Genomic DNA, 23313 nt, shown 5'->3' on the forward strand with positions numbered 1-23313 from the left:
AAGAGCACACTTGAAAACTCCGGAAAAAAAAGAAGCAGATACACCCAGGAGGAGTAGAAGACTGGAAATAATCAAACTGAGGGCTGAAATAAACAAAATAGAAACACAAAAAACAATTCAAAGAATCGATGAAACAAAAAGTGGGTTCCTGGAGAAAATCAACAAGATTGAAAAACCCCTATCCAAACTAACCAAATGGCAGAAAAAGAACACACAAATTAACAAGATCAGAAATGAAAAGGGGACATAACCACAGACACAGCAGAAATTCAGAGAATCATTAGATCTTACTACAAAAGGCTGTATGCAACAAAATTAGAAAATGTCAACGAAATCGACACTTTTTAGATAAGTACCATATACCAAAATTAAGTCAAGGCTAGGTGAGTAGTTTATTTTTCAATTTATTTATTTATTTATTTATTTATTTATTTATTTATTAAAAATTTCTATCACCTCCCCACCTCTCATTTCCCTCCCCCTCCCCCACACGCCCTCCTCCTCAACCTCCCTCTCCAGTTCTAAGAGCAGTCAGGGTTCCTTGCTCCCTAAAATGTCCAAGGTCCTTCCCCTTCCATCCAGGTCTAGGAAGGTGACCATCCAAACAAACCAGGCTCCCACAAAGTCAGTTCATGCAGTAGAATCAAAACCCAGTGCCATTGTCCTTGGCTTCACAGTCAACCTTCATTGCCAGCCACATTCAGAGTGTCCAGTTTGATCACATGCTCCATCACTCCCAGTCCAGCTGGCATTGGCGAGCTCCCATTAGATCAGTCCCACCGTCTCAGTAGGTGGATGCACCCCTCGTGGTCCTGACTTCCTTGCTTATGTTCTCCCTCCTTCTGCTCCTCATTTGGACCTTGGGAACTAAGTCCGGGACTCTAGTGTGGGTCTCTGTCTCTATCTCCATCCATCGTCAGATAAAGGTTCTATGGTGATATGCAAGATATTCATCAGTGTGACTATGGGACAAGGCCAGTTCAGGCACCCTCTCCTCTGCTGCCCAAGGAACAATTTGGGAACCTCTCCTTGGATACCTGGGAACCCCTCTAGAGACAAGTCTCTTGCAAACCCTAAAATGACTTCCTTAATTAAGATATTTACTTGCCTGTTCCCATATCCACCCATCCTCCATCCCACCTATTCCATTCCCCCAAGCTCTTCCGAATTCTCCCCTTATACCTTCTCTCTACCCATCTCTCCTTACATCCATCCCCCCACACCCCCATGCACCCAAGTTTTGCCTAGAAATCTTGTCTACTTCCAATATGCAGGAGGATAACTAAAATTAATATGATTTTATGCCCTCTCATACTACAAAAGCATTTGTTCAATTATGTTCATAGCAGCACTATTTATTTGTAATAGCCAGAACCTGGAAACAGCCTAGGTGCCCCTCAATAGAAGAATGGTTAAAGAAGGTGTGGAACATATACACATTGGATGTTTACTCAGTGGTAAAAAAAAAAATGACATCTTGAATTTTGCATGCAAATGGAAGGATAGAAAGCGCTTTACTGAGTGAGGTAACCTAGACCCAAAAAGATGAATATGGTATGTACTCACTCATAGCCAATATTAAAAAAACATTGAGCCTATATTCATGATCCTGGAGAACCAGGTGTGCAGTTTAAATAGACCTGTAAGTCACGAGGAAATAGAAGCTGTCATCAGACACCTCCCTACCAAAAAAAACCCTAGACCAGATGGTTTCAATGCAGAATTCTACCAGCACTTCCAAGAAGAGCTAATACCTATACTCCTTAATGTGTTTCACAAAATAGAAACAGAAGGGTCATTGACAAACTCCTTTTATGAAGCTACAGTCACCCTGATACCAAAACCACACAAAGACTGAACCATGAAAGAGAATTACAGACCAATCTCGCTCATGAAAATCAATGCAAAAATTCTCAATAAAATATTGGTAAACTAAATCAAAGAACACATCCAAAAAATTATCCATTATGGTCAAGTAGGTTTCATCCCAGAGAGGCAGGGCTGGTTCAATATATGAAAATCTATCTTTGTAATCCATCATATAAATAATTTGAAGGAAAAAACCATATGACCATTTCATTAGATTCTGAAAAAGCACTTGACAAAATTCAACACCCCTTTATCATAAAGGGCTTGGAGAGATTAGGGAGACAAGGTTCATTCCTAAATATAATAAAAGCAATATACAGCAAGCTGAAAGCTAACATTAAAGTAAATGGAGAGAAACTCAAAGCCATCCCACTAAAATCAGGAACAAAACAAGGCTGTCAACTCTCTCCATACCTCTTCAATATAGTGCTTGAAGTTCTAGCAATAGCAATACGACAACATAAGGAGATCAAGGGGATTCGAATTGGAAAGGAAGAAACCAAACTTTCATTATTTGCAGATGATATGATAGTGTACATAAGCGAACCCAAAAACTCTACCAAAGAACTCCTACAGCTGATAAACACCTTTAGTAATGTGGCAGGATACAAGATCAATTAAAAAAAATAGTTGCCCTCCTTTACACAAAGAACAAAGAAGCAGAGAGCGAAATCAGAGAAACATCACCTTTCATGATAGCCACAAATAGCATAAAGTATCTTGGGGTAACTCTAACCAAGGAAGTGAAAGATCTATTTGACAAGAACTTTATGTCATTGAAGAAAGAAATTGAAGAGGATACCAGAAAATGGAAGGATCTTCCATGCTCTTCGATTTGGAGGATCAACATAGTAAAAATGGCAAGTCTATCAAAAGCAATCCATAGATTCAATACAAGCCCCATCACAATCCCAACAAAATTCTTCACAGACCTTGAGAGAACAAAAATCAACTTTATATGGAAACACAAAAAACACAGGATAGCCAAAACAATCATATACAATAAAAGTACTTCCAGAGGCATAACCATCCCTGACTTCAAACTCTATTAAAGAGCTACAGTAATAAAAACAACTTGGTATTGGTATGAATCAGAAATGTTGATCAATGGAATCCAATCGAAGACCCAGATAGGAATCCACAAACCTATGAACACTTGATTTTTGACAAATGAGCTAAATGTATACAATGGAAGAAAGAAAGAATCTTTAACAAATGGTACTGGCATAACTGGATGTCAGCCTGTAGAAAAATAAAAATAGATTCATATCTATCACCATGCACAAAACTCAAGTCCAAATGAATTAAAGACCTCAATATTAATCTGACCACACTGAACCTGGAAGAAAAAGTGGGAAGTAGTCTGCAACATATGGGCACAGGAGACCACTTCCAACATAGAACCCCAGTAGTACAGACAATAAGAGCAACAATGAAAAATGGGACCTCCTGCAACTGGGAAGCTTCTGTAAAGCAAAGGACACTATCATTAAGACAAAAAGGCAACCTACTGATTGGGAGAAGATCTTCACCAACCCCACAACAGACACAGGTCTGATCTCCAAAATATATAAAGAACTCAAGAAACTAGACATGAAAACTCTAATTAACCCAATTAAAAATGGAGTACTTAACTGAACAAAGAATTCTCAACAGAAGTTCAAATGGCCAAAAGATACTTAAGGTCACGCTCAACCTCCTTAGTGATCAGGGAAATGCAAATCAAAACAACTTTGAGATATCATCTTACACCTGTCAGAATATCTAAAATCAAAATCACCAATGATATCCTCTGCTGGAGAGAATGTGGGGTAAGGGGAACACTCATCCATTGTTGGTAGGAATGCAACCTTGTACAACCACTTTGGAATTCAGTGTGGCAGTTTCTCAGGAAACTGGGAGTCAACCTCCCTCAGGACCCTGCAATTCCACTCTTGGGAATATACCCAAGAGGTGCCCTATCATACCACAAAAGCATTTGTTCAATTATGTTCATAGCAGCACTATTTGTAATAGCCAGAACCTGGAAACAACCTAGGTGCCCCTCAATAGAAGAATGGATAAAGAAAGCATGGCACATATACACATTAGAGTACTAATCAGTGGTTAAAAAAAATGACATCTTGAATTTTGCATGCAAATGGATGGAAATAGAAAACATTTTGCTGTGTGATATAATCCAGATCCAAAAAGATGAATATGGTATGTACTCACTCATAAGTGGATTCTAGCCATAAAGGCCATTGAGCCTATAATTCGTGATCCTAGAGAAGCTAAATAAGAAGGTGAACCTAAAGAAAAACATATAGTTATCCTCCTGGATACTGGAAGCAAACAAGATTGCCAGGCAAAAGTTGGGTGCACGGGGGTGGGGGTGGGATGGGTATAAGGGGAGATGGGGAAGAAAAGTGAAAGGGTGAAGATTGGGGAGAACTTGGGAGAATAGAATGGTTGGGATGGAGGAAGGGTATATATGGGAGCAGGGAAGTAGATATCTTAATTAAGGGAGCCATTTTAGGGTTGACAAGAGACTTGACTCTTTAGGGGTTCCCAGGTATCCAAGTAGATGTCCCTAGCTTGTTCCTTGGGCAGCAGAAGACAGGGTGCCTGAACTGACCTTATCCTATAGCCACACTGATGAATATCTTGCATATCACCATAGAACCTTTATCTGGCAATGGATGGAGATAGAGAAAGAGACATTGGAGCACTGAACTGAGCTCCCAACGTCCAAATGAGGAGCAAAAGGAGGGAGAACATGAGCAAGGAGGTCAGGACCACGAGGGGTGCATCCACCCACTGAGACGGTGGAGCAGCTGGACTGGGAGTGATGGAGCATGTGATCAAAATGGACACTCTGAATGTGGCTGGCAATGAAGGCTGACTGTGAAGCCAAGGACAATGGCACTGGGTTTTTATTCTACTGCATGGACTGGCTTTGTGGGAGCCTGGTTTGTTTGGATGGTCACCTTCCTAGACCTGGATGGAGGAGGAAGGACCTTGGACATCTCAGGGAACAAGGAACCCTGACTGCTCTTAGAACTGGAGAGGGAGGTTCAGGAGGAGGGGGTATGGGGGATAGGGACGGAAATGAGAGGTGCGGAGGAGGTAGAAATTTTTAATAAATAAACAAAGAATAAAAGAAAGAAAACTTCTGGCCAGAGGTTTTAGTACTGTGCTTACCACATCATAAGTGAAATCACATTTGTGTCATGAAGGCACAAACTACCACTCTAAATTTGCATCTCTAGCACCTTAAAGCTAAAGAAAACTCATACTGTTTCTAGACTGAAAATAATTTAAACTATAGTAACTCTGAAAAATTTTCAGTACTGTTGACAAATATGTTTGATAGCCTTGATACTACTTGCTATATTCAAACAAGTCCCTCAACTTCAATTTGAAAGAGCAGCAAAGTTGAGTCATGAGTGCAAACCTATTTTCATAGCTAATTGGGATGTTTAATATAGGAAGATCACAATATTCAAAGCCTGGTTTAGCTACACAATGGCTTCAAGATCTTCTTGGGCAACTACTGAATTAAATAATAATTAAGTTATGGCTGGGGATATAGCTCAGTGGTTAAGTTCTTGTCTGTGATGCATGATGCTTTTAGTTCAATCCAAAGTGTCGCAAAACAACAACAATAAAATGATGGATTAAGTAAAATGTCACATAGGAACAACTTTGGTCTCTCACAAGACTAGAGAGGTGATATAAATTAGCATAATCAGCATTGGAGGGATTACATGAGACTTTCAGTCCAATAACTGAGAAAAAAGCAAATAACAAATATGGTATCTGGAATCAGAAGAACCCAGATTTAAACAGTGCCACTGTAGCTTGTTTGCTCAGAGATAGACCAAAGATTAACACGTGAACAAAAATGAGTTTCCTTACCTATTAACAAAATGAACAAGATTGACTTCCCAGATCTACTTAAAAGATCATTTTAGGACTATTCAATAAGAATAACAAGTATCACCTCAGCATTGGTATGTTACATATCAGGTTATTGTTAAGTATTTTATATAAGTTAACATATTTTAGCCTTCCTAGCAACTTTGAGAAAGGAAATGCATAATTACATTTTATCCAGTTTATTAATGAGAAATCTAAGGCATGAATACATGGAATAATTGACTACAGTCAGGTAGTTAGTAAGTTGCTAAGTTCTTCCTAGCCTATCCTAGCCCTAGCTAGTCCTTGCTTCAAAATCTTTACATTGAAATGCATTACAATAATACTATATGAGTCAATCATTTCTTGTCTTGCTCATTATTCTATTGCTGTGAAGAGATGCCATGACCATGGCAATTCCTATAAAGAAAGAATTTAATCAGAGCTTGGTTAAAAATTCAGAGGGCTAATTCATTATCATCATGACTAGAAGCATGTCAGCACATAGGCAGAAATGGTTCTGGAGAAGTATCAGAAAGCAACATCCTAATCTACTGGCTTGGAGATAGGATCAGGGGCTTGGCCTGGGCCTTTGAAATGTCAGTCCATGCCTAGATACATACTTCCTCTAACAAAGCCACACCTCCTAATAATTTTAAATAGTGCTACTCCCTAATGATCAAGCATTGAAATCTGTGAGTCTGTAGGGGGTACTCTCACTCAAACCATTACATCCTTCCAACAACTTTGATTCCAACTTATCTCATTAATACTGAAAATACTTTTAAGAAAGAAAATCTAACAATTTATTAAGTTAGAGTGACAAAAACTGCACTTATTTGTGGCTGTCAACTTTATTTCACCAGTAAAAATTGTGAGAAGTTATTTACCAAGATGCTAAATATGTGAAATATATTCTAGTCCACTAAATAATTTCATCTATTAATAATACAACAGTTATTCCAAGAAAGTTATAATAAAGAACTAATTTATTATTTTTATTAGCAATTGACAGTTCCATATGTGTGTATAGTGTGTGTGCATGTGTGTGTGTGTGTGTGTGTATAAAATTGTACATACAGGTTGACATAAAAATAACTGATTATTTTTTAAAGTCAACAACATAAAAGCATCATATCAAATTAAGATACTGGAGTCTCTAACCATTTCTAAAAGGTTTTGATTATACAGTATTTAAGAATTTCTGATAAGAAGAAAATATTGTAAAGAATAAGCCCTGAGATCATTTCCTCCATCCTCTTCACTAGTAATTGCCAAGTAAAACAATCCCTGGGCAACAAGACTCAGTTTGATTTTAAATGTGTTAAACTTTTGAAAGAAGTATGCCACTCTGACAGAGACCTTTAAAACATAGAAAATGCTGATGAATGTCCTATCCTGCACTTCCTAATTATTGTGTGAGAAGATTATTAACAAGGACAGTCTGAAGCTGTTCTATATGCTATATAGCCAATACTTGACACTTACTGAAGTAGCAAGCTTTTTATTGTTATAATTCATCAGCAAATGAGTTGATGTATAACACTAATATTGGTATATTTCTTGACCCACTGTGGATGTCCTTTCAGAAAACATCTCTCAGATCCTATCACAATTATATTTTTGCAATTGAAATACCAACACACCCTTTAATAGCATCAAAACTGATTAAAAGATTAAATTTTCCTAACTATGGTGATATTTAACTCCTTAGAGCAAAAAGGACAACACAGCTTGACATCTCTCTCCCTTAATTCTCTGCACTCATTCTGTCTACCACCTTAGAGCACTAGCTAAATCCAAGCTATAGTAATAAGTGACATGTTTAAAACAACACGCAGTACAGACCCTTATGATGAACATTTCACTACACCATTAAACCAATAAGTAAAATTTCCAACAAACACCAAAAATGTCCTCTTTTATAGGACTACACATATATTTTTACCATTAATGCAAGCTAAAAGTTGGCTTTGCATACCATTGCTTTAAAGGGTAGATATTTTTCAGACAACTAAAACTAGACTATATCAGCACGCAACAGACATTATGATCCAAATAATTCAGTAATTTAACACTCAAAGACACAAGTAGGGAACGCACAATTCACACCTATCTTCTCTTCAATAAGGGCCTCTTGAAGGGATTCTGCTGTGCTGACACAGGACCCCAACATGAGGTCAACATAAACCAAGAAGCATGGTGTAGTCAGTATTGCTACTTTGCAAACCGTGTGACAGAAAGTAGACACAAGTGGTTACTAATGAGAAAAAAAATGTTATGTGCAAATATTTTTCCCATTCATAGAGGGTTAAGAACCAGAATTTGGTAAGCAACTATTTTCAAATCCTCAGTGTAGGAAGTGATAGAATCAACACATGGTGAAGGCATTGCTGGTCTTCTTCTAATGTACCATCTATTTTTCTGAGACATAAAAAAAAAAAAAACAAATGAGGATCCCAAAAAGAACTGAAATAAATTCACTTCAAAAACAGTAAGCAAAATAGAATTAGAAGATAAAATTAAATAACTTCTTAAGAATTTTGAGTTTAACACATTGCTACTGTGACATCAGTTATAGAGGGCTCTTGTGTACCCATACCTTTGTAGATTTCTAGGTGCCAGCTTAATCACAGAATAGATTTCCTATTTCCATGTAAAACAGTACATTTACCCACGTTGGGAGTATCCAAAATCCTGAAGGTAAATACTTGTATCTTCAAGGTGCTCAGTCCCTAGGCTTAAGCCCAAACACAGCACCCTTTAGATGACATGCTTCACCGATTTGTTATAACAAGGGCATAGCAGAAATAAGAAAATATAAGCTTGAGACAAAAGAAAGATCTTAAAATTCAGGTGAAGGTAAGATGCAGAGAAATGTGGATTAATACCAACATGGTAGAAATATTTGAAAACATTTCCCCAGAATGTAAGAACTTGATAAAATATTTTTAAATTTATAAATAAGTGACATGTTTGTAATTACCATTCAAATATCTTCATGGGTGTAAAACTAAACACTAAATATAAGTACTTGGTCTCCAATTACCACATTCTCTAAATGAAAATGAAACACTAATACCTTTGCTTCCCCTTCCACTTATAGTCTGTCAATTACATAAATGTATAATTAATATACCGAGTACATTAGCAGTACACTGGAGAATTCCTGAGACATCTTCAAGTTCCTCTTTGTTGAAATGGTCTGCATGGGAGCATCTGTTAGAGATATTGTGGAAATTCTTTTCTGCATCCCTATAACTAAGAAGAAAATAAAATTAGCATATAAAAATGTTAAAAGCTTTTGCAAATGCACTCATATCTACACCAAGTACATACAGTCTATGCTTTTAGGATAACCACTTTTAAAATAATTTATTTCTTAAAGATAATTCTGATATGTGTAACTCACTATTACCTTTACATTAACAGTACAGGACAAGATCTGCAAGCAACCATTAATTAGAAAGCTCTTGGGGCAGGAGTAAAATCCATATAATATGAAGAAGAAAAGGAAAATAATGAGGAGAAAGCTTTAAGTGGAGGAAAGGGTGTAGGGGTTGGATAGAGAACAGGGTTGGGAGAGAAATATTTGGGGATGTTGAAAAAGCCAAATAAATGCACATCTACTAGTTTGTAAGATTTCCAATAGCTTGGGGGATAGAGTAAGATTAAAACAGTGATATGAAGTGTTCATAAAGGTTTAGGTGAGTAGAGGAATTGGGGCAGAGGAGTTGGGGAAGGTATAACTAACCTAAGGATATCTGAAAACAACATATGGAAAACTACTATTTTATGAGATTTTAAAATATGTATATTTTCATATAAAAATTATCTGAAGTTGCCCTATGTAAGAGACAATGCTCTTCCCAATAAAAACCCAATGTTTTTACATAAACTTTAAGGTTTATGTAAGAGGTGTTCTGGAGATCACTTAAAGAATACAGGTTATTCCCATTGTTTCCTAGTAACCCAAAATAAACTCATATTAAGACCCTATTGCTGAATATACCATATACATTGTTCATTAAACATGGTAAAATCAGGTTTGTACTAACCAGGAAGCTTCCTATCTTCTGGTTGACTTTTATAGTACCAGAACTTGCAATGCAGTCTGCTGGGAGGAAAATCCATTAAGAGTTTTACTCAGTTGTGAACTCTATGATCTACCTATTTATGAACCCTGTGGGATACAGTGATAATCAGTGTAGCAAGATGTGTCCATATATGCAGCAGTGTCATGAATGTTATAGGATAAACAATTGCTTTATTCTTGGATTTAAAGAATGCTCCTTCAAAGAAAAGGCATGGCTGGTGCTGTAAATCAGGCTAAGAACTCAGAGTTTGGGAAATCACAGACCCCCAGGCTTTAATCTACTACTATTGATTTGTTAAATGGAGGAAGTATCAACCTGACCTCTAAGATTGCATTTGTACAGCCAAAGAATAGTGAAACTTCCAAGCCACATTAGAGAAGTTTCTTTGTTCAATGGAAACTCAAAATACAGAGAATAAATGTCATTCGAATACTCAGCCAAAAATGAGGGATTTATATCACCACCACCCAAAGACATAAGGAATCATTGCAGAAGATGGGCAAGAAAAATGTAATAACCAGAGGTTGGAAAGGATGTAATCATAACATTTCAGCATGGCTGATGAGGGAGCTCAAAAGCCCCAACTCCTAGCAGTGGAGTTATTGATAGCTGATGACTTCTGAACATTGCCAGTTTTTTAAAGGTATTAATTATACCTTTAAATGGTCTAGTAGGTTGACCATGCTCCAGTGGATGACCCTATACCCATGAGCAAATGGGTTGCACAAATTAAAATTAGTAAATTACAATGAAGGACAGGAAGTTGGGAAGAAGTGGTGGTAGATCTAAAGAAATGAGAGAAAATAGTGGAGGAATAAATATGATCAAAAACCTTATGTACATATGTGAAATTCTCTAAAAATGAAATAATATTTTATTTTAAATACAAAGATAGATGCTTATAGAAAAAATAAATTGATGGTGAGAAACACAATGTATATTAGTTTTGTGTAACTAATATATTCCTATCTGAGGCTTGCATGACTGTTCTTTCTATAAGACAAGTGACTAGGAAAAAAAGAATATTAATAGAACCAGATTGGTAGACTGGCATTTCAGCATTAGAAATAAATACACCATAACTTCTGCCATAGTGACCCAGATAGCAGTGTGGCATATAGAAGATTAAATAGAACAATTGGAATCTGGAAAGATTTGACATACCATTTTCTAATTCAGAGAACTTATCCAGGTAACTTGGTTTATCAAAGTACCTTCAATATACAACAGTGGTCTCTCAAAGAATACCTGTGAGAATACATGACTCAATGTCTTTATAAGCAGAGTTAAGCTGGCACTTTCCTAGTGACCTCTGAATGAAACAAAATTAGGGACAGTGACAGCCATATGTTTGTTCCACTTTCTGAAGGGCTGACTAAGGAGATCAACACGCTTCTTCCGAAGGTATACTTCACTTCAGTTCTGTTCACACTCATTTTTAAAATGAGAAAACTAAGGCTCAGAGATTTTAAAGAATCTGCCCAGAATTAGTTGGCAATAGAATGTGGCTTGATGCCCAATAAGTTTTACCAGTCCAAATCTGAAGCACATAGCTCAACAACAAAGACAATAATAGAAGAAAAGGCACACAAACATGGCATGAACCATTAGGAAAGGAACTTCATATTAACCAGGTTTCTCTCAACCCTCAGTTTCCTTTAATTGCTTAATTGAACCCTGTATATCTCCTAGTGACCATATCTGTTTCTCACTATCTGTGGTTATTTCAACAAAATGGCCCTGATAGGCCTTTAGGAAATGGTACCATTAGGAGATGTGGCCTTGTGGGAGGATATGTGTCTCTAGAGACTGAGCTTTGAGGTTTCAGAAGGTCAAGCAAGGCCGAGTGGGACACAGTCTCTTTCTGCTACCTGCTAATACACATAGATCTCTTAGCTTCTTCAGCACCATGTCCATTGGCATGCTGCCATTGTCTTGACATAATAATGGACTAAAATTCAGAAATATAAACCAGCCCCAACTAATGTTTTTTCTTTATGAGAATTGCCGTGATCATGGTCATACTTCATGGCAATAAAACAGTGACTAAGACACTATTTTTTACACTGTACATGTCCAAATGGTCCATTCCTCTTTGGGCTCAAATTACAAGCCCAGGTACTTTTCCCTAGAAACTTTAGCTAGTCACTGACATAAGAAAGTGCATGTGTGGAGATTCATCCAGAGAGGTGAGAGTGTGCAATCACTGGGCACATGGTCCAGGAATGGAGCACAGGGCCCCTCCAGCTCATGCTGCAGGGGCTTCTTTGTTCTACATGACCCTGCCTCCCCCAAGCCTGCCCTATTGTCTGCAAGGTCCTTTGCCCAGGAACAGTTTCTGCTCCTACACTGAGAATATACACCCAGAAAGTCAGTCACAGCAAAGATTGGACCAAGATGCCAAGACTCTCCTTGCTGCATTTGAAGGAAGAGATAGGCAGGGACCAATACAAGAATTCCTCCAACAACCTGAAAGGCAAAATGACAACACCAGAATCCAGGTATCATGAAACAAGAAGACTTAAACACCCTATTCCAGAAGAAGTAGAAGAAATCGACTTTAAAAGTAACATTATGAAAATAATAGAGGACCTTAAACAGGTTGTGAAAAACTACTTCAAAGAAACAGAGAAGACAAACAAAAAGGTAGAAGAAATGAAGAAATATCTCAAAGATACCCAAGAAAACCAACAAAAAGCAATCAACCAGGTAATGGAAACAGTTCAACACATGAAAAATGAAATGGAAGTAATGAAGAAAACACAAACCGAGAGAAGGCTGGATACGTAAAATCTGGGTAAATGAATAGGAACTACAGATACAAGTATAAACAACAGAATACAAGAGAAGAAGAAAGAATCTCAAACGCTGAAGTTACTATAGAGGAAATAAACTCAATGATTAAAGAGAATAACTAATCCAACAAATTCTTAACATGAAACATCCAGGAAATCTGGGACACCATGAAAAGAGCAAACCTAAAAATAATAGGGGTAGAAGAAGGAGAAGAATTACAGCTCAAAGGCCCAGAAAATAAATCCAACAAAATTATAGAAGAAAACCTTACCAAGCTAAAAAAGGATATTCCTTAGAAGGTACAAGAAGCACACAGAACACCAAATACATTGGATCACAAAAAAAATCCCCTCACCATATAATAATCAAAACACAAAACATACAGAAAAACAGAATAAAGAAAAAATATTAAGAACTGCAAGGGGAAAAGGTTAAGAAACATATAAAGGGAAACCTATCAGAATTACACCTGACTTCTCAATGGAAACCAAGAAAGGCAGAAGGTCTTGGATACATGTGCTGCAGACAATAAGAGACCATAAATTCAAACCCAGACTACTATACTCAGGAAAGTTTGCATTCATCATCGATGGAGAAAACAAGATATTCCAGGACAAAAACAGATTTAAACAATACGTAGCCCAAAAACCTAGCCTTACAGAAAATACTAGAAGGAAAACCACAAACCAAGGAAGCCAACAAAATCCATAATAGCACAGGCATCTGACAATCCTCCACCAGTACAACAAAAAGAAGGGAAACACACAAACACTACCACCAAAAAAATAAATAAATAAATGAATAACCTGAGTTAACAACCAATGGTCATTAATATCACTTAATATCAATGGACTCAATTCGCCTATAAGAAGGCACAGGTTACAATTCTACCAAAAGCAATCTATAGATTCAATGCAATCCCCATCAAAATCCCATCAAACTTCTTCACAGACCTTGAGAGAACAATAATCAAGTTTATATGGCAAAACAAAAAACCCAGGATAGCCAAAACAATCTTATACAATAAAAGAACTTCTGGAGGCATTACCATCCCTGACTTCAAGCTCTATTATAGAGCTACAGTATTGAAAACAGCTTGGTATTGGCATAAGAACAGAGAAGTCGACCTATGGAATCGAATAGAAGACCCAGATATTAACCCACAAACGTATGAACACCTAATTTTCGACAAGGGAGCTAAAGGTATACAATGGAAGAAGGAAAGCATCTTTAACAAATGGTGCTGGCATAACTGGATGTCAACCTGTAAAAAAATGAAAGTAGATCCATATCTATCACCATGCACAAAAATCAAGTCCAAATGGATTAAAGACATCAACATTAATCCGTCCACTTTGAACCTGATAGAAGAGAAAGTGGGAAGTAGTCTACAAGATTTAGGCACAGGAGGCCTCTTCCTAAGTAGGACCCCAGCAGCACAGACAATAAGAGAAACAATGAATAAATGGGATCTACTGAAACTGGGAAGCTTCTGTAAAGCAAAGGACACTGTCAGTAGGACAAAAAGGCTGCCTTCTGACTGGGAGAAGATCTTCACCAACCCCTCATCAGACAAAGGTCTGATCTCCAAAATATACAAAGAACTCAAGAAACTAGGCACTAAAACTCTAATTAACCCAATTAAAAAATGGGGTACTGAACTGAACAGAGAATTCACAACAGATGAACTTCGAATGGCCAGAAGACACTTAAGGTCATGCTCAACCTCCTTAGCGATCAGGGAAATGCAAATCAAAACCACTTTGAGATACCATCTTACACCTGTCAGAATAGCTAAAGTCAAAAACACCAACGATAGCCTATGCTGGAGAGGATGTGGGGTAAGGGGAACACTCATCCATTGTTGGTGGGAATGCAAACTCGTGCAGCCACTGTGGAAATCAGTGTGGCGGTTTCTCAGGAAACTGGGAGTCAACCTCCCTCAGGACCCAGCAATACCACTCTTGGGAATATACCCTAAAGATTCCCTAACATACTACAAAAGCATTTGTTCAACTATGTTCATAGCTGCACTATTTGCAATAGCCAGAACCTGGAAACAGCCTAGGTGCCCCTCAATAGAAGAATGGTTAAAAAAGGTGTGGAACATATACACATTAGAGTTTTACTCAGCGGTAAAAAACAATGACATCTTGAATTTTGCATGCAAATGGATGGAAATAGAAAACGCTTTACTGAGTGAGGTAAGTCAGACCCAAAAAGAGGAACACGGTATGTATTCACTCATAAGTGGATTCTAACCAAAATTAAAGGTCTTTGAGCCTATTATTCGTGATCCTAGAGAAGCTAAATAAGAAGACGAACCTGATGAAGATTATTTAGCTATCCACCAGGAGGTAGGAAATAGACAAGAGTCCCAGGTAACCTCGGGTGCATGGGGGGGTGGGAGGGTCGATGGAGGGGGAGAGGGCTAGAGAGAAGGGAGTAGGGGAGGAACGGGGAAAGCTTGGTGGCCGGGGATGGGGGGGGAGGGAGGTAGGATGAATATGGGATCAGGGAACAATATATTTCAACTAAGGGAGCCATTTTAGGGTTTACAGGAGACTTGATTATATATGGGATCCCAGGTCCAAGGAGAAATCCCCCAGATTGCTCTCTGGACAGAGGAGAGGGTGCCTGAATCGGCTGTGGCCCATGACCATACTGATGTATATTTTGCTTATCACCATAGATCCTTCGTCTGGCGAAGGACGGCTATGCAGTCGGAGGCCCACATTGGAGCACCGGATTGAGCCCCCCGAGGTCCGGAGGGGGAGCGGACGGAGGAGGAACATGAAAGACGAAATCAGTACTGCGAGGGATGCTATCAACCAATGATACAAGGGAACGGATCTGATGAGAGTTTACCAGGGCCAGTCGGACTGGGACTGAACGAGGACGTGATCTAGCCAGATTCTCGGAATTTGGCCGGATTCTCTGACTGTGGCTGGCCCGGGGTCTTTCTGAAAAGCCATTGACTATGACACTGGGACCTGTTTCCTCTGCATATGCTGGATTTTGGGGATCCAGTCTGTTTGGAAGCTCGCCTTCCTGGACCTGGAGGGAGGGGGAGGGAGCTGGAGCTTCCCACAGGGCAGGAAACCCTGACTGCCCTGGGGGACGGAGGGGAAGGAGGGGATGAGTGGGGGGAGTGGGAGGGTGTTGGGAGGGGGGGCGGAAATGGAAACTTTTATAATTTAATAAAATTTACTAAAAAAAAAAAAAGAAGGCACAGGTTATGAAAACAGGATCCAACATTCTGCTGTTTAAAGAAACACACCTCAACCTCAAAGACAGACACTAACTCAGAGTAAAGAGTTGGAAAAAGGTTTTCCAATCAAATGAACCAAAGAAACAAGTCCGTGTGGCTATAGTAATATCTAACAAAATAAATTTCAGACTAAATTCAATCAAAAGAGATGTAGAAGGACACTTTATACTCATAACGGGAACAATTTGTCAGGAAGAACTCTATCCTGATTATCTATACCCTCTAATATAAGAGCACCCACATATGTTAAAGAAACATTACTAGAACTCAAAGCATACATCAAACCCCACGCTCAAATAATGAGTAATTTGAACACTCCTCTCTCACTAATAGACAGGTCAACCAGACAGAAAGTTAACAGAGAAATAAGAGAACAATAAGATGGAATGAATAAAACGGACTTAACAGACATCTATAGAACATTCCAACCGAGCAGAAAAGGATATACCTTCTTAAAGCATCTCATGGAACCTTGTAAAATTGATCACATAATCGGTAATAAAGCAAACATTCACAGATACAAAAAAAATTGTAGTAACCACCTGTATACTATCGGATAACCATAGAAAAAAGTTAGAATTCAACAAAAATTCTACACCCAGAAAGCCTACAAACTCATGGAAAGTAAACAGTCAACTACTGAACTACCCCTAGGTCAAGGAAGAAATAATGAAAGAAATTTAAGCCTTCCTTGAATTCAATGAAAATAAAGACACAACATACCTAAACTTATGGGACACTATGAAAGCAGTGCTAAGAAGAAAGTATATAGCCCTAAGTGCCCACATAAAGAAAACAGAGAAAGCTCACATTAGAGACTTAACCATACACCTAAATACTCTAGAAAAAAAGAAGCAGACTCACTAAGGAGGAGTAGAAGACTGAAAATATTCAAACTGAGGGCTGAAATCAACAAAATAGAAACACAGAAAGCAATCCAAAGAATCAATGAAACAAAAAGCTGGTTCTTGGAGAAAATCAACAAGATTGGCAAACCCATATCTAAACTAACCAAATGACAGAGAGAGAACACATAAATTAACAAGATCAGAAATGAAAAGGGGGACATAACCACAGACACAGAGGAAATTCAGAGAATCATTAGATCTTAGTAAAAAAGCCTGTATGCCACAAAATTGGAAAATGTAAAAGAAATGGACATTTTTTAGATAAGTACTATATACCAAAATTAAATCAAGACCAGGTGAACAATTTAAATAGACCTGTAAGTCACAAGGAATTAAAAGTTGTCATCAAAAACCTTCTTACCAGAAAAAGCCAAGGACCTAATGGTTTCAATGCAAAATTCTACCAGAACTTCAAAGAAGATCTAATACCTATACTCCTTATGTGTTTCACAAAATAGAAACAAAAGAGTCATTGCCTAACTCTTTTTATGATACCTGATACCAAAATCACACAAAGACTTAACTAAGAAAGAGAATTACAGACCAATCTCACTCATGAACATCGATGCAAAAATTCACAATAAAATACTGGCAAACTGAATCCAAGAAAACATACAAAAAAATTAGTCATTATGATCAAGTAGGCTTCATCCCAGAGAGGCAGGGCTGGTTCAACTTATGAAAATCTCTCAATGTAATCCATCATATAAATAAACTGGAGAAAAAAAACAATATGATTGTTTCATTAGATGCTGAAAAAACATTTGACAAAATTCAACACCCCTTTATCCTAAATATCTTGGAGAAGTTAGTGATAAAAGGTTCATACCTAAATATAATAAAAGCTATTTACAGCAAGCCGACCGCTAACATCAAATTGAATGGAGAGAAACTCAAAGCCATTCGACTAAAATCAGGAACACGACAAGGCTGTCCACTCTCCCCATACCTCTTCAATATAGTGCTTGAAGTTCTAGTAATAGCAATAAGACAACATAAGGGAATCAAGGGGATTCGAATCAGAAAGAAAGAAGTTAAACTCTCGTTATTTGCAGATGATATGATAGTGTACATAAGCAATCCTCAAAACTCTACCAAAGAACTCCTACAGCTGATAAACACTTTCAGTAGTGTGGCAGGCTACAAGATCAACTCAAAAAAATCAGTTGCCCTCTTATACACAAAAAAATAAAGAAGCAGGGAGGGAAATCAGAGAAACTTCACCTTTCACGATAGCCACAAATAGCATAAAATATCTTGGGATAACTCTAACCAAGTAAGTGAAAGACCTATTTGACAAGAACTTTACGTCTTTGAAGAAAGAAATTGAAGAGGATACCAGAAAATGGAAGGATCTCCCATGCTCTTGGATTGGGAGGATCAATACAGTCAAAATGTCAATTCTACCAAAAGGAATCTATAGATTCAATGCGATCCCCATCAAAATCCCAACAAAATTCTTCACAGACCTTGAGAGAACAAAAATCAACTTTATATGGAAAAAAAAAACAGGATAGCCCTAACAATCCTATATAATAAAAGTACTTCCAGAGGCATTGCCATTCCTGACTTCAAACTCTATTTAAAGAGCTACAGTAATGAAAACACCTTGGTTTGGGCACAAAAACAGAGATGTTGGCCAATGGAATTGAATCAAAGACCCAGACAGTAATCCACAAACCTATGAACACCTGATTTTCGACAAGGGAGCTAAAAGTATACAATGGAAGAAGGAAAGCATCTTTAACAAATGGATCTGGCATAACTGGATGTCAACATGTAGAAGAATGAAAGTAGATCCGTATCTATCACCATGCACAAAGCTCAAGACCAAATGGATTAATCTGACCACATTGAAACTAACTGAAGAAAAAGTGGGAAGTAGTCTACAAGACATGGGCACAGGAGAGCACTTCCTAGGTAGAACCCAAGTAGCACAGTCAATAAGAGAAACAATGAATAAAAGGGACCTCCTGAAACTGAGAAGCTTCTGTAAAGCAAAGGACACTGTCACTAAGACAAAAAGGCTACCTTCTGACTGGGAGAAGATCTTCACCAACCCCTCATCAAACAAAGGTCTGATCTCCAAAATATACAAAGAACTCAAGAAACTAGACGTTAAAACTCTAATTAACCCAATTAAAAAATGGGGTACTGAACTGAACAGAGAATTCTCAACTGAAGAAGTACAAATGGCCAAAAGACACTTAAGGTCATGCTCAACCTCCTTAGCGATCAGGGAAATGCAAATCAAAACCACTTTGAGAAACCATTTTACACCTGTCAGAATAGCTAAAATCAAAAACACCATTGATAGCCTATGCTAGAAAGGATGTGTGGTAAGGGTAACTCTCATCCATTGTTGGTGGGAATGCAAACTTGTGCAGCCACTGTGGAAATCAGTGTGGCGGTTTCTCAGGAAACTGGGAGTCAACCTCCCTCAGGACCCTGCAATTCCACTCTTGGGAATATACCCAAGAGATGCCCTATCATACCACAAAAGCATTTGTTCAACTATGTTCATAGCAGCACTATTTGTATAGTCAGAACCTGGAAACAACCTAGTTGCCCCTCAATAGAAGAATGGATAAAGAAGGTATGGCACATATATACTTTTTCAGCGGTTAAAAAAATTGACATCTTAATTTTTGCATGCAAATGGATGGAAATAGAAAACACTTTACTGAATGAGATAACCCAGACCCAAAGAGGAATATGGTATGTACTCCCTCATTAGTGGATTATATCCATAATTAAAGGTCTTTGAGCCTATAATTCGTGATCCTAGAGAAGCTAAATAAGAAGGTGAACCCAAAGAAAAACATATAGTTATACTCCTGGATACTGGAAATAGACAAGATTGCCAGGCAAAAGTTGGGAGCACAGGGGTGGGTGTGGAGTGGGAGTAAGGAGAGATGAGAAGAGAGAAGTAGAAATGGAGGATTGGGGAGAACTTGGGGAAATGAATGGTTGGGATGGAGGAAAGGTGGATATGGGAGCAGGGAAGTAAATGTCTTAATTAAGGGAGCCATTTTAGGGTTGCAATAGACTTGACTCTAGAAGGGTTCCCAGGTTTCCAAGGAGATGTCCCTAGCTTGTTTCTTGGGCAGCTGAAGACAGGGTGCCTGAACTGGCCTTATCCTATAGCCACACTGATGAATATCTTTCATATCACCATAAAGCCTTCATCTGGTGATGGATGGAAATAGAGACAGAAACCCACATTGGAGCACTGGACTGAGTTCCCAAGGTCCAAACGAGGAGCAGAAGGAGAGAGATCATGAGCAAGAAAGTCAGGAACGTGAGGGCTGCGTCCACCCACTGAGACAGTGTGACTGATTGGGAGCTCACCAAGACCAGCTGGACTGGGACTGAACGAGCATGTGATCAAACTGGACTCTCTGAATGTGGCTGTCAGTGAGGGCTGACTGAGAAGTCAAGGACAATGGCATTGTGTTTTGATTCTACTCCATGGAATGGCTTTGTGGGAGCCTAGTCTGTTTGGATGCTCACCTTCCTAGAACTGGATGGAGGGAGAGAACCTTAGACTTCCCACAAGTCAGGGAAGCCTGACTGCTCTTAGGACTGGAGAAGGAGGGGGAGTTGGGGGAGTTGGGGGAGTGGTTGGGAAATGGGTGGAGGAGAGGAGCTGGAAATTTTTTAATAAATTAATTAATTAATTAATAAAAGAGGCAGGCTGGCAGACTCTTATATGCTCAGCTCTTCTGAAGCCGATGAACTTTTGCTCTTGTCATTGCCTACAGACATTAGACCCTAGATTCATCAGCCTTTCTATTTAATTTATTTATTTTACATAACAACCTCCGTTTTCCCTCACTTTTCTCATCCCACTACCTCCCTCAACCCCTCTATACCTCAATCCACTCCTCCTTTGTTTCTATTTCAGAAGAAGTGGGCCTCCCATGACTATCAAAACATGGAATACCAAGGTGCAGTAAGGTTAAACACTTCCATTTGTATTAAGGCTGGACAAAGCTATCAAGTATGAGGGCTAGGTTCCCAAAAGCCAGCCAACCAAACTTAGGAATAGCCCTTGCTACCATTGTTAGGAGTCTCATGGATTCATTAGCTTTTAAATTCACACTTACATATCAGACTCTCCAAGAGGGCTTCCAGATCTCTAGCATCACACTGGGGACTTTATTGGTCTTCTCTTTCTGTACCTTAGAGTTTCTGAGACTGTCCAGATACTGGTTTTACTCCAGTGTTCAACAAACCACTGTGAGACTATTCAGCTTCTGATTATATAAGCCAATCTAATACATTTTCTTTTATAAGTGTGTGTTTGTGTGTGCATACATATGTATTTACAAAGTAATTCTAATGCAGAGTAATGTTTAAGAACCACTGACTTCAAGTAATTTTTAAATCATGTTTCTGTGATAAAAACTCAAGTAGAGGAGGCTTTGAAAAGAAGCCAGAAAACCAAATCAAAATCTCTCAGTAAGAGATGATGGTGAAAGTAGAGAAAGAGATTTATCACATAGCATGAATAAATTATTTTACTATTCATTTTTTCCAACACAAATGATCTCTGTGAATAAATATATGAACAAGGGAAGGGATAAATTAGGCCATAGAATAAATATTTAAATAAAGCACCTGTGGTGGAGAGGTTATCTTATTGTACAATAAGAAGTTCCATATTCTTTGTGATCCTTTGAACATATCTCCTTGAGTCTAATGCTAGGTTTTGGGAGTAAAGAAAAGACCTTCAGCATTTTCTATGGGCAGCTTGTATAAGAATTCAAAGAAGAGTGTATACAACTCCAGGTGTTGATATAAAAAGCAGATAAAATGGCAAAGTTTTAGGGAAAGAAGAAGGAAAATAGATCAGCCACTGAATCCATATTGAGAAAATAAAAAGAGCCCATAAATACACTCTGTCATCTCTCCTCCTTTAGCATTTCTATATGTGGTATCTAAATGTTAATTTGCTTCAATACAAGACTATAGAAAGCATAGTTTTCAGAAAGTGGGAAAATAATTTTCTTCTTAGTCATCTCTTTCCAAAAATATGGAAAATAGTGCTTGCTAGTACTTATTCTCCTTTGCCTGAAATTCCCTTGACTGTAACAAACACATCACTTCACAGTTAGAGATAAAAGGCCCTAAACTGTGTTGTGGGAAGAACAACAACACATAGGTGTGAACACATTAGTCCCAGTGTTAATGATACTGACTTTTCTCCTTTTTCAGTTTTGTACAGAGAAATAAAGAACAGTCTTAAAGTCAAAAAAAGAAAGTTGAAAAGGCAAGCAATTTGATAAAGGAGATAGGAAGAAGGGAAGATAAAATCCAGAAATGCAAGAAAAGTGAGAGTATAGCCAATTAGCTCTCTAGTCTCCATAACCATCAAAGCAAATAAAGGCATTAGTGGTCCACATCCTAGAAGATGGGCAGTAAAACAGGTTGATAGTTCTCTTTTAATCAGATATGACATAAAGACACCTTGTTACAGTCAAATTATCCATAGTCCTTATACTGTGTTGGACAAAATAAACAGAATTAAGAAAAGACCATTTAACAACAACAAAAAAAAATAGAAGCACCCCAGGCAATGTCAACAGAGATGGATAAGACAGTTAAGGCAGGTAGATAAAAGGGAACTCTATCCCACTAATTACCAAAGACTGTTCTATCACAAGGAGATTAATTATCTATTTAAATGATAGTACAAGAGTTCAACTCCCAATTTGTCCCTGAGACAGCTCAGTTCACAAATGAGAGAATTTCAATAATTTGTTGATTCCAAAACAAAGACAGCATTCATAATTCCCAAAACAAATCTCTGAGTTTGAAGATTGATATTATCATAAAATATAGTAATAATAATAACAATAATAGATACACAATATTTACCACAGTTAACAAGTTATTTTAAGTATAAGAACTAAGTTGATATACATAGCACACTTTGAAGGTCACAAACTCAATAACAGTGAGCTTTATTTTAGAAGGTAAGAGGAAACATTAACTTAGCATTATTTAGCTACATTAGGATAAATTATTTTAAATCTCTAATGGCATCAAATTAAAAGTCATCTCATATACTTAAAGGTTTTCTCTAGCACTGCACTCCTGAAAATTAATATGTCAAAGTGTCAAAGCAATTTCCACTAAGAAAACAATCATCATAATATTCAAGTGGTTAAAGATCATGGTATTATGCTAGGTGTTGAACTCACTTTCCATTCTTCTATTCTTCTGGTTTTTTTTTATCACATTATATCCTAATGTCCCAAAATCTATTCCTGATCACCATAATATAAAAGGATAATATTTTGAAAATTACTAGTATATAGAGAATACTAACAAGGTATAGTGACAATATCCATTGCTTCTAATGTTAATTGATTTGACATGAAAAGGTAAATTACTCAAAAAAGTAAATTTAATTTTTTGGTAATTGCTCAGCTGTTGTCTACTATGAGCAATCAAAAATGTACTT

At 37.7% G+C, this 23313-nt stretch overlaps 1 protein-coding gene across 1 annotated transcript in view; it reads right to left on the minus strand.

Annotated features, from left to right (window-relative positions):
* Positions 1–23313, minus strand: part of Gucy1a2 (guanylate cyclase 1 soluble subunit alpha 2) — a 331775-nt gene that overhangs the window by 262581 nt on the left and 45881 nt on the right. The window contains exon 3 of the mRNA XM_087905901.1: positions 8909–9030. Coding sequence (XP_087762027.1) covers positions 8909–9030 — 122 coding nt within the window. The remainder of the gene's footprint in view (positions 1–8908; positions 9031–23313) is intronic.

Source organism: Myodes glareolus, chromosome 4 (genome assembly GCF_982192425.1).
Source record: "Myodes glareolus chromosome 4, mMyoGla1.1, whole genome shotgun sequence".
NCBI lineage: Eukaryota > Metazoa > Chordata > Mammalia > Rodentia > Cricetidae > Myodes > Myodes glareolus.